The sequence below is a fragment of the Bufo gargarizans genome, chromosome 1, assembly GCF_014858855.1.
Source record: "Bufo gargarizans isolate SCDJY-AF-19 chromosome 1, ASM1485885v1, whole genome shotgun sequence".
In the NCBI taxonomy this organism is placed as follows: Eukaryota; Metazoa; Chordata; class Amphibia; order Anura; family Bufonidae; genus Bufo; species Bufo gargarizans.
Window position 1 is genome coordinate 266,924,022 of NC_058080.1, and position 13,811 is coordinate 266,937,832.

Here is a 13,811-nt window from a genome sequence, read left to right on the forward strand (position 1 = left end):
AGCTGAAGACTATATTAGCAATAGGCAGACACTTCTCACTACGGTCTTACATACAAATGCTGGAGGTAAAGCATAGGTCTTATGCCTCACCTTATAAGGTGGATGTTCTAAGTCTCTTGTCCGGAATAGCAGATTTAGAGCCTTGTGGAACGGTAACTGTGGCAGAGATGGAGAACCAGTGTGGCATAATGTAGGCCTGATGCAGTAGGGTTGAATAGAAGAAGTGTAGATGTGGTTGCAGTATAGACAAGTTGATGCAGTGATGTAGTAGTGATGAGGTAGAGCTGATGTAGCAGTGTGGCAGAGTTGAAACAGTGAGGTAACAGCTCTAGAGTAGCGGAGCTGAACTTTTGCAGCAGAGCTGGAATTGTGGAATGGAACTGATGCAGAAGAACTGAGGTAGTGGAACTGAACTTGATTCATCAGAGCATTAGTAGAATTGATGTAGCAGGGCAGGAGTAGTGGAACTGAACTGATGCCCTAGAGCTGGGACAGTAGAGTGGAACTGTAGAGGGGAAGAGGAGTGCAGGAGCACTAAGGAGACTTCTTGAATAATTAGGCAGTGTCCGGGTGACCTCATCAGCAAACACCTGGTTGCCATAGCAATCTTACACATTGGGGAGGAGACTGGTCTGGCAGGAGAAGGGGAGTGATGCAGCAGCACTCTCTACTGGATCTGGGACAGGTGAGTAACAATAGGCAACATCATGACCACCTCTAAGGGAACAGTGCCAAGCTACAGTTGTTGAAAGTGTATTGACATAATCCCGGAAATATTTAATAGCCACATCAGAAATCCCTTCAACGGTCCTTCCTTGAATGTGGTTAAGGACTCAAATATATCACTAAATAGATTCAACACAACATCACATGTTAACAAAACCCTTGACAGACTGCAATTCACACCACAACCGCTTGATACATAGACATCTTGTCATCTTATGCCACACATCTCAGGTTACATTGAGGCAAGAGAAGATGTAAGAAAGTCTACATCTGTAATACACATGCTTTCAAATCTACATTGCGTTCATTTTCCTGATTTTGTAAATGAGGTAAAGCTGTCCATTGCTGGAGGAATTTCAGCAGATTCCTTCAGAATTGTGGTGGAACCCTCTTCTTCTGAACATGACCTAACCTGAGGAAGAGGTTGGATATATCTTCATATGCATACATTTTACAATGACATCTTTTTTTAGCTTATTCTACATGGTTTAACCAGTTTGTGGCAGTGGCATCACCTATTGGATCCTTCATTTTGCATTGTGGTGGGTGTTAACCCTTTGGCATGACAAGTGTCCAACATAAAATAGCTTTTCCCTGGAGTTCTAGGTTTAAATCCAACCAACCACTGCTATGATACAAATGCTATGAAAATTAAACTGTCTGGATTCCTATATTGCTGACAGTGCAGAATATTGTGTCCTTTGTGGTTCTGCTGCGAATAGTTTTGCTATGCCAAGGCTTTTGCAGCAAAGCCACATTTTGCTATTAATTTGACCGTGACTTTGTCTCTCCTGATCCTTACTGGATTTTGTTTGTTTCCAGTGCATTGCAGTGCAAACATGCTGAGGGATGATCAGAGAAGCGTTGCTTCCAAATAAAACTTTTCAAGCTATGCAAACGACTTGAAATAGAGTTGGCAAGATATTTGGTTATGGACTCATGTATCTGCGGCTGTAGTAGCCACCTTTCTGATTTGCAAGAGTTGTTGCAGTGTGGTAGGAGATAGAAGAACACTATCAGAAAAGTAATTGTGTCACCTATTAACAGCCTATATGTGAATATTTGATGCAATTTTTAATACAAAACAGGTGGATGGTTATGGAAATGGTGGCAGTAATGAGGACCTGTTGGCTCTCCTGACATGTCTGTTTTAGTAACTACGGGCCTGACGCCTCTCCTGAACTACTGAATGATCAGTTAGGTTTACTTGGTTTTATGATTTGGACCCTAGACAAATATTAGTATGACCCCAAGATCTTTGGAATATCTAGTGTAGTTCTGTACCAGTTTTTAGTGCCTTTGCTGACATTTCAGCTGTCCAGTACATTTACAGATCCTTTGGTCTCAATTTTCTTAGGTTTCATTCTGCCATTCTGTACGTCTCTGTAATTTCCAATGTCATCTCTGCAATCCTTAACCAGCATGCTGATACGCCAGAGACCCCAATACCAACACCTTATTAACAAAAACACTAATATAAATATATATATATATTTGTATGTCCTGTTGATGTGCTTCATATTTCCCATAGACTTTCAGCTAACATCTGGAGCTGGTGATTTTACAAAAAAAAAAAATGCACCAAAAAACACAGGTGCTAAAAAAATGCCATTAAAACTTATGTGACTGTGAACTAACCCGCAGTTATGATAGAATTGTTTAGCTTTATTTAGCTGTGAAATGAGATCTGTATTATAAAAGGGAAAGCTAGAAAGGGATTGATGGGGTGAAATATAAATGTCTATACAAAAGAGTGCAGTATTTGTATGCAGGCAAAGTCTATGTCTTCAAGCTATGTGAGTGCTCAGTAACATTTTTAATTGTCTACGAAAATGAAATAATTTGATACAGTATCTGTTTATTCTATTCTTGCTTTGTATTACCTCTAATAATTTGAGTTGTATAGTTTTACGCTGTCTGGTCTGTTTGATATTTGGTGAGAAGGCGCTTATGTCATGGTTGGAGGCTTCAGAGACCTGTTTTGGGTATTTTCGAGTAATGACCTCATGAATTCTTTTGAGTGAGCCTGGCACTTGCATTAGTCACTGAAATTATTTCTAAAAGCAACCTCTATCTGTCACTGTCATAATATAGCGGATATTTATCTCAGTGAGCTTTCTAGGATTATGCTAGATGTTCCTCATACTGTACAGGTCCAGAGGGCTAGGCTTATTTTGTCCAGAAGTTTTTAGCATGATAAAATAAGGTCAATCAATGTTTATAGGTAAAATATACCCAAGATGCACTTAAAAATGTAAAGCTGTGATATGACTTACAGTATTCTGTCTTATAGATTTTAGAAACCTCTGCTGTTTATATTTTTGGTATCCTACTCTTTTAGCGATATATATTCTTTACTATCGTGATCGTGTTTCATACAACTCCTTGGATAATTATACATAATAAAACCTGGGCTGCCATTGGAACTAAGTGGGCTGCTTTCAACTCTTACAAAAAAAAACTTCATAATCCTGAACGTTTCCAACAAGGTTAAAGAGACAGTAGCTAGCTGAATTTCTGTAAAGTACTCATAGTTACGGTGACCTCATTAATAGTGATCTCAATAATTAGGATTTAGAAAACTGTCTTTCTAGTGTGTCTTATAGGTAGATACCCTATCAACATCTCACTCCATCAAAAGTCACAACACAACTGGGGGACAGCCTTCTGTACACAGATCTGTCTTGGCCTACTGTAACTTGGACACTAGAGAAAGTCATCCTGCCTTTTATTTTCTGCTTTTTTGTTTTCCAGGGAACACTGGTTGTGTGTGCTTAGGGCTCTTTCACACTTGCGTATTTCTTTTCCGGCATAGAGTTCCGTCGTCGGGGCTCTATGCCGTAAAAATCCTGATCGGGATTATCCAAATGCATTCTGAATGGAGAGAAATCCGTTCAGGATGCATCAGGATGTCTTCAGTTCAGGACCGGAACGTTTTTTGGCCGGAGAAAATACCGCAGCATGCTGCGCTTTTTGCTCCGGCCAAAGATCCTGAACACTTGCCGCAAGGCCGGATCCGGAATTAATGCCCATTGAAAGGCATTAATCCGGATCCGGCCTTAAGCTAAAGGTCGTTTTGGCGCATTGCCGGATCCGACGTTTAGCTTTTTCTGAATGGTTACCATGGCTGCCAGGACGCTAAAGTCCTGTTTGCCATGGTAATGTGTAGTGGAGAGCTGGGGAGCAGTATACTTACCGTCCGTGCGGCTCCCGGGGCGCTTCAGAGTGACGTCAGGGCGCCCCACGCGCATGGATGACGTGATCGCATGGATCACGTCATCCATGCGCATGGGGCGCTCTGACGTCATTCTGGAGCGCCCCGGGAGCCGCACGGACTGTAAGTATACCGCTCCCCGCTCCTACTATGGCAAGCAGGACTTTAATAGCATCCTGGCTGCCATAGTAACATTGAACGCATTTTGAAGACTGATCAGTCTTCAAATGCTTTCAGTTCACTTGCGGTGTTACGGATCCGGCGGGCACTTCCGGCAAAGGAAGTGCACGCTGGATCCTAACAACGCAAGTGTGAAAGAGGCTTAGCCACCTGAATGATTCACATTCTACTCTCAAAATATTGTATATGTAGAGCTTTAGGTTTTTTTCAGGATTACTGTGGTTTATGACAGAAATGCTCATGCAGTTTCTTCCACATGCATTTTATTTTCAATTTGTACTTTCCTGACCCATTTTCATCATGTAAACAAAATCACTCTGGTTGTTTATATCCTGTATGTAGCACTTCATATAGGTGTATCCAACCAAACCCAGGATGCACTTCTTCTTTCTCAGCTCCTGCTCGATTACACAGACACTCCCCTATCAATGCTGCTGCTTTGAAACACCCAAGGACACAACATCACAGGAAATAAGAAAGAGTCAGAATGGAACATAGGAAAGTGGTTCGTCTGTGGTTAGCCGTAGCTACTACTGGACTGGAAGTACTATATATTTGGGCAGTACCAGTATTCCTTTCAGGAGGGTGGGTGTTGTCCATATAAAAGCAGATTATGCATGGACTATTTTCATTGCCAAGTATATTATGATTTTCTAAAAAGTTATATTTTACAACCAAAGGGAAAAAGAACACAGCACCCCTTTAAGATGGAAAATATATCAAAGAGGTTGTACCACAACATTTTTTTTATGATTAGAACCCTTCAAGCAGGATCTAAAAGTATATTAGATGGGAATCTGATTTCTGAGACCCTCAACTTTGACAAGAACTAGTGGCCCCAAATCCTCATTCTCTGCTAGAGATCAGGACAAGTATGTGGCATCCCACTCCATAGACATGAAACATTGGAAATGACCAAATCCAATAATTGGTCTGTTTTACTAGATTAAAGGGGTTATTCAAGAGTATAAGAATATTCCCCATATGCCGGGCACATTGAATCTACTTACCTGGCACCCTGCTTCCTGCCCAGTCCTGGTCCCCACACTGCCGCTGCAGCTTCTCCCGGTGCGCGGATGAAAACATCCGGTGTCGTGGGGAGCAGCCAATGGCAGGCGGTGACGTGGACGAGCCTCCCTAGCATGGCAAGTGACGCTAGGGAGGCTCGTCCCCATCCCCGCCTGCCAGTGGCTGCTCCTCCTGACACCAGATGTTTTCATCTGCACACCGGGAGAAGATGCGGGAACCAGGAGCAGCGCAGAGAGCAGGGTAAGTATATTCATTGTGACGGGCCCGGCATATGGGGGACATTTTTACACTCTTGGATAACCCCTTTAAGGTTAGCGGGATGGTCTCTGGGTTCAGAGCTGAAGAAGCAGAGCATGTGTAGAGAGACTCTCTACCTATCATGGAGCTATTACTTCTCCACATAGTTCCTTTGATAACATATGGTGCATCACTACAATGTCGCTTTCATAGGTTCTTCAACTCTAAGGCTACATTCACATGACCGTATGTGTTTTGCGTTTCGCAAATTGCGGATGTTGACATCCGTATGGCATCTGTTTTTAATTTTTTTTGCAGATCCAATATAATGCCTATCCTTGTCCGCAAACGGACAAGAATAGGACATGTTCTATTTTTTTTGCGGGGCTACAGAGCAGACATTTTTTTGCGGACCCATTGAAATGAATGGGTCTGCATCCTATCTGCAAAAATAAAGGAACGGACACGGAAACAAAATACGTTTGTGTGAATGTAGCCTAATCCTGAGATACATTTTTAGCACAAAAAATACAGTATAATGCTACTTTCGCACATTTCGTTTTTGTCTGGCCAAATTCCAGCAATTATGCTGGGGAGCGGCTGAATCCGCTAGTTCCTATTATAGTCAATGAGGTCCTACAGTCAAGTGATACTATCAATTCATACAAATCGATTTGGCTGATCAGCTACGGCTGATCAACTACAGTGTTCCAAGTAGCGGCGCAAGCGCAGAGGCTCTGCTTCCACTCTGGAGCAGAGATGGTGTATGCGCTGCACTTCCGGGTAGCGGCCCATAAACGGTCGCTGTTCTGGAAGTGGAAGCAGATTCTCTGTGCTTGCACCGCTACTGTGAACAGCAATGCAGGCACGAGATTGTCAGGGCTTGCCAAGATGTCCGGACCCGGTCAATCTAGTGGCAAGGGGAGCATCTTCAGCAGCAGGGTCAGCCCCTCACAGGTGTAGAACTCTTTCATGTGAATTGATTCGCTCATTATTACCTATGATAACTATTTAAATTTACAGCGCACACATATATACATACAGTGGGCTCTTTCAGCAAGTCTTGTGGAGTCCATGCCTTCATGGATCTGACCTGTGTTGATGAGACAAGGGTTACCTACACAATATTAGGCAGATGGTTTTAAATTTATGGCTGATTGGCATATTTATTAACATTTCGGTAAATACATGACATATTATATTCAATAACACTGGTTTGTATACAGTATAAAGAGAGAATATGACCTTCTTTCTTTTGATATTAACCTTCAGCTAATGATATTGATCATACTATTGATCGTTGACTACATGACTGGACGCCAAGCAGCTTCTGGCCAGAAATTGCAGGGTAGAAACCAACAGATCAATTGGATCATCCCGAAAGACAAACTGTGACGACAAGAATGATATATTAAAGAATGTAATATAAAAATAAACCAGTAAAAATGACAGCTTCCTACCTTTTTGTATATTTTTCTATTCTCTAGCTAGAAAATCAGAGCTGAGCCAATTTGTTTTCACAATTTGATTCTCTGACGTTTGCAATCTGGTCGCCATTAGGATACAATTGGAAAAATCAAACCAATATGATTATTTAGCACTCTCGTTTTATTATATGGAGTGAAAAAAGTACATATTGAATTATCGCTACTGCATCTCATTCTGTTTGGGTCTTGGCATATTTGCTTTGTGTTACATTTATTGCATTAGCTGCACAGGGGCCATTGCTGGAAAACTCCCAGATCTATACTCATTTATACTGAAAGCTTAGGGTATGTTCACAGCATGCTTGTGCTATAAATCGGAGAAGTATTCCCCAACATATACCTCCAACAAATGCCACTGACCTATTTCAAATACATAGCAATACATACGGTAATTTATAATGCAAAAATGTGTCTTTTTATGGTAGGCCACTGTATAAAAAAATTACAGTCCGCTGTGCTTAAAGGGGTCAACCCATGACTAATGTAAAAATTGAAAATCAGACATCATATAGTAAATGATAACCTCTTTCTGACAAAGTTAGAACCAGCCCTGTACCTCACATGGATCCAGAGATCTCCCCAGTCATTGCTCTGCTAGATTTATATCAAGCTGAAAGCTCAAGGGGAGTGTCTTTTCTGCTGCCGCAAAGGGGGCGTGTCCATGCTCTCCCTATCACAGCTAAGGGGGCGTGTCCATGCTCTCCCTATCACAGCTCAGGAGGCAGTCTACGGATAAAACCGAGCATGTGCGGCCATCTCAGTGAGCAGGTCAAAAAAATAAGAAAAAAACTAACAGCAGGTGGCGCTATACAGATATATTTTAGTGAATAGCTTACTAGCTATTATACATTTTGAATTACACTCAATTACTAAAGCAGTCAGATCCAGGTGCTAGTTTGAAAACTGTAGAATATTTTGCGTGGGACATCCCCTTTAAAAGATTTGTCCGGTTTCTGATACAGATGACCTATCCTTAGGATCAACTGTTTGAAGAGACTGCAGTGCTCATGTGAATGCTGCATTCTCTTCACTGTTTACCCGCTAGCCCTTGACAATGCAGCTGTGAGCCCTGTAATTACAGCTGTTCCGTCTCATTCACTTGAACGGGAAAGAGCAATTGTAGTTATATTCCACCCCATTGAAGTGAATGGAGTTGTAATTACACTGCTCGCCAGTGAAGGTTCAATGGTGAGCAGGTGAACAGTGAAGAGAAGGCAGTGCTTTCAGGAGATGCCAGGAGCCGGACTGCCGCCAATCTGATATTGATGACCTATCCTGAAGACCTCCTTTGGAAAATGAAAGGTGGAATCTGATTGGTTGCTATAGGCAACTAAACCAGTTTTCCTTTACACCAGTTTTGATAAATCTCCCCCAGTGTTCTTAGGCAAAATTGTGAGTCAGCCAACTCCATTGGATGGAAAGCAACCCCACACATTAATGCTATTGGGATGCTCTACTGTTTGCATGACACAGGACTCATGGTAGATTGCTTTTTTTGTTCAGACAATCGTTTTTCCAGATGTCTCAAACAGTCTGAAAGGGGCTTTATAAAAGGAAATAACTTTACCCCCGTCCTCTGCAGTCCAGACTCTGGGCTTCCTGCAGAATATCAGTCTGTCCTTGATGTTTCTCTTGAAGAGAAGTGGCTTCTTTGCTGCCCTTCTTGACACCAGGACATCTTCCAAAAGTATTTTCCTCACTGTGCATGCAGATGCTCTCATACCTGCCTGCTTCCATTCCTGAGCAACTTCTGCACTGGTGGTGACCCCATCTCATAGCTGAACCATAGCTGAACCCTCTTTATGAGATGGTTCTGGCACTTGCTGACCTTTCTTTGGTGTCCTGAAGCTTTCTTCACAGCACTTAAACCTCTCTCCTTGAAGTTCTTGATGATCTGATTGTAGACAAAGTTAATACAAGCCACTTTCTATCACTGCTGGATTGATCATGGTATAACCCCTTTAATCAATAATTGGCCCTCAGTATAAAGTTTAAGTTTTATATGGTGGCTATATGTAGCCCCCACCCCTTCATATACATTTTGAAGCCAAAGCAAACATAATCAATAATTGAAAAATGGAAGGCCCTCAGGTCTGCCTTCTGTGTATGTCTATTAAGCCATGCCAGAGACATAACCTAATAGATTGTCTTTCAGTTTCCTACTGACAGCTTAATACACTGTACTGCATATGTAGTACAGTTTATTATGTAAGAGATCAAAGAATTGCATGCCTTGTTGGTCTAAATATTAGTAAAAAGAAATAAAGTTTTATTAAAACATGAAACGTTTTATGAAAACATAAAAAATATTCTTTTCAATGGAAAAAAAAATCCCATCCACATATTTGGTATTTCCGCATCCATAACAAACTGAACAATACATTGATTATGTAATTTATACTGCATGGTGAACCCATAGAGAGAAACACGAAAACAATGCAAGAGTTGCTGACGTTTGATTATCCACCTCACAAACAAACAGAATAAAAACCGATGAAAAAGTCATACACCCAAAATAGTACGTCTTTCTTCAAAAAGCCCTCACACAGCTCCATGGATTTTTATTGTGCGAAAGTAGTAAAACGATATATATTTGGCATCACTGTGTAATTGTATTGAGGCAGTCAATACAGTTATCATGGTATTTATGCCACAAAGTGAATTCCGCAAACGTTGAACTGTTAAAAGATTATTGCTGTTTTTTTCCTTTTATCCGCAGAAAGAGTTAATAAAAGTGAATCAGTAAGCTATGCGTACCCCAAAATGTTACCATTAAAAACTACAACTTGTTCTGCAAAAAAAAATAAAAAATCATATGACTACATTTTCAGCTCTTGGAATGGGATGATGAAAAAATGAAAAAGAAAAATTGCTTGATCATTAAGACCCAATACAATTCCTATGCGGGTGGTTAAGAGCAATCGATTTTCCTATTGTAGTTTTTAATGTAATTTCTGTATGTTTTTGTTGTTCTGACAGTCGGGAGAGTTAGATGCTTGTAAAATAGCAGGGAACTTTTCCCATAACACAAGACACATGGTGCTTGGACTAGAACAGCATGGTACAAACACTTGGACATGCTTCGGGTTAAGGGTCAGGTAAATAGGTGTCTGACATATCCCTAGAGTCTCACTGCCTAACAGTTTAGCAAGTGGAAATACAAGGTAACTATGTCTATGAGTAAAAACAACCTGCTGGATCTATGGCACAATTATCTTTAACACCTCAGCAGTGACTACCCCCAAATATATGTATGGAGGAACGACAAATTCCCAATCTATTTAACATAGATGTGTGCACCCGCTTTGAAGTGTGTTTATAGGCTCTATACCCATATAATGGAAGCTTTATTTTTACCTTTGCCTGTACAATGATTCATAACAGTGGTCCCTGGTGTAAAAAGATCAAGTCCTTTAATGGCAAGGACTTGTGTTATATCAGCTTTTAGTATAAGTTTTATATGGTAGAACTTGTAACATGTAGTCTGTATGTTTGTGGCCATATGTAGCCCCCACCCCTTCCTATACATTTTGAAGCCAAAGCAAACGTATCAGTTTGCCTCCCAGACTACAGAATGAGTGTTCTATCTAAAGATAGGAGTATCACTTATTTATAGTCTATTCCCATGGGATGTTCCGCCGTACCACCTCCTTCGGCCCGTGTAAAACTATTTTAGAACATGAGGCAGTGTGTGAATTTGTCACGTATGTGCTATCATACTGCTCTTCTAAGGAATGAGATTGAGTTGTGGTATTTGGTTACAACTTGCTATTTGTTACAGGTACTATGTTAATATTTTCAACACAAAGTTAAGAAAGTATCAGATTATATATTCTGTATTTTAACTGTTCATTATTATTCATTATCATTATGTATTATTGTATTTTAAATGAATTCAATTTGTCACTGTAAGAACTAGGACCCCGTAAAAACAGTTGTGGTGGTTTTTGAAGCAGGGGGAGGTAATAGAGTTAGTCTAGGACCACTGACTGTAATATGAACCTAGTCCTTGACTAAGAGTAACTAGCCCAATGTAGGCGTGCTATATTTTTATTGATTTATTGTATTACAGACTTTTCCGGCCTTGATGATTTGGACAGTGTCTATAGCAGCGTTGAAAGAGAAGTGAATGAGACACTGCGACGGCGTAGACACACAACAGAGAATGACTATAATATCGAAGTTCTGCTCGGAGTGGATGACTCTGTAGTCAGGTTCCACGGTAAAGAACACGTTCAGAACTACCTCCTAACACTCATGAATATTGTGAGTATGACATTCTTCTCATCAACTGTGCCATGAAATGTCCCCATACCTGAGAGCTGAACAAACAAAAGAAAAACAACAAGGGCTTCAGAACAGTCTGAGAATTTATTCCGTTCCGGTTTGTTGTGTTCCCATGCCGGACACAAAATCGCTGCAAGCAGCGTTTTTTTGTGTGCAGCATGGGAAACTGAACATGCTGGATTCGGCACCAAAAACCATGTAAAAAGTCAATGGTGCCGGATCCATTTTTTTTAGACACAAAAACCAGATCCGGCGCCCATTGATTTGCAGTGGTTTTAGTGCCTGATCCAGTTTCAATACAACTGGATCCGTACTGAATGAATGCAGTCGGTTGTATTATTATTATTATTCAGATTTGAAAGTAGCCTAACTGTGTGAGTGACTGGCAAACAACCCCCAAAATCTGAGCTTCCTGGTGTCCTGTTAATGTAGATAAATTAGGAGATTGTGGTTAACTGTATTCAGTCTTGAATTTCCAGGTAGTGAGTGGAGCTAGGTTTTAAAATACCGTAGATAAAATAATATTTTTGCCCCTTGATATTTTTGGTTGACTATAATTTAGAATTAGTTGCGAATAAACAGTTGACTGAATAGATAGATAATAATTTTAATGTTTCCTCTAAAATGCAGATTTGCTAAACCCATGTTGACTACGGTATAGTATGTGGCTTATGTTCCAAGTAATGTTTTCCATTGCTAAAAGGGGTTGTCTGACATAGGAAACTAATATCCAACTACCCTACTAGGGCAATATGAACTAATAGAGAGGGGTCCCTTATCAGAGGACCTCAGAGCAGCTTCAGCTTGAGTTGAGAGCAGCTTCAAAGATCTGGCCAGCCCATGGATTTATTGGGCACTATGTAATGCTTCATTTGTTCCATCTTGGAACTGCAAGTTACTTCAGTTTTTGCTGCTGCTGGGTTCTCCCACAGATTGCAGCTCCACGCACCCTCATTCACAAAAAAGATTTTCCGAAGAAGACGACACCTTTAAAGGGTAACAACAGAGTTTTGTCAGTAGGGTTTGTCCATATGCAGTCTGGCAGTGTCCAATTAGACTATTTAGGGACATTCCATATTGACAAAGGAAATTGTAAACCGTACTTGGCAGTGTATTCTTACATTTTCAGGAGGAATAGTACACGAACTGCACAATACAGATCTCTAATAAAAGGCACTTCTTTACTAGAACAGACATGTCAAGAGAGCTGACATGTCCTCTTCATCATGTAACCACAGTTAATACAAGGCACTTACTAATGTATTGTGATTGTCCATATTGCTTCCTTTGCTGGCTGGATCCATTTTTCCATCACATTATACACTGCTCGTGTCCAGGGATTACGGACACCGCTGCAGCGCAGATATGAGGTAGTCAGGATGGGAGCTACTGCACATTTGTGCCTATACACGTTCCCACAGTCCTGAACACCAGAGAGACAGGTGCTTTTTCCTATAGTGTGCATGGTCACCGCTGATGGATTTCAGAGTGGTCATAACCCTTAGAAACAAGCAGTGTATAATGTGATGGAAAAATGAATCAAACCAGCAAAGGAGGCAATATGGACAATAACAATACATTAGTAAGTGTCTTGTATTAACTTTCTCTACATGATAAATGCCATTTGCTGAAGTGAGACAACCCCTTAAAGCAACACTCAGGTTCAAGAAAAAAAAAATAATCATTGTAAAACACAGAGAATACCTAAATGGTTTCAGATCCACTGGTTCTCTGGGCCCTCTTCTGCCATCCGAGATGGATCATTAGTCCAAGGCACTTCTTTCCTGTAAAGCACTTTCTTTGGATTGGCAGCACGGCTCATATTTTTGGCTTGCACTGCAGGGTTGCTTTAACACTGCTAACAAGAAAGTAGACGATCATGCAGCCCTATAATATGAGTAAATAATCCTATCTCACATTTAAACAGGAACTATCACCACTCTTGACAGGTCTCCATTCATATGACTGTTGTACCATTAGTTTATTACTTCTGATAGAAGTTATGAATGAATTACAAGCAGTTTGCAATAAAGGTCCAGATGGGTGTTACTAGTTGGGGGTATGTCCCTGCACAGTATGATAGCAGTACTGACTTGATAACACTCATCTGGACCTTCATTACAACTGCTAGTAATTCATTCATAACTTCTAGAAGGAATAATAAAGGAATGGCACAACATAGGGTCATAAGAATAGATGCACCAGAATTGTTCTAACACGGGGAATTCAAGTAATTACTAATACTGAAATGTCAGTGGAGGTGACAGATCCTCTTAAAGCTATTTATATGGTATGTCTGCTCTGTCTTTTCTACAGACTCATAGTTTGACATTCTCAAGGATTAAAACTGAACTTTGTTCTTCTGTTCCAGGCAGGGCTTCCATATTTCCCATTGCCTTTTGGGACAGCCCTGCTTTATGCCAATGGAAATGTTTTGCTTGGATTTATTTTCTAAGAATCCAGACTTATAGAAGAATTAACATTGAGTGTACAAAGGAGGTTTAAAACTATTTTCTTGCATTTGCAATGGAAAAGAAATATTGGATGAATTTTTAGGACTGTCAGAAAGGGTGTCCTGGTTTTACGATCCAAAGAAATGCTTGTCACAGTTTTGCCCTTACATATAAAAGTTCCAGACTTCAACATATTTA

General features: G+C 40.6%; 1 protein-coding gene across 1 annotated transcript in view; it reads left to right on the forward strand.

Annotated features, from left to right (window-relative positions):
* Positions 1–13,811, forward strand: part of ADAMTS3 (ADAM metallopeptidase with thrombospondin type 1 motif 3) — a 189,315-nt gene that overhangs the window by 97,259 nt on the left and 78,245 nt on the right. The window contains exon 5 of the mRNA XM_044303006.1: positions 10,946–11,139. Coding sequence (XP_044158941.1) covers positions 10,946–11,139 — 194 coding nt within the window. The remainder of the gene's footprint in view (positions 1–10,945; positions 11,140–13,811) is intronic.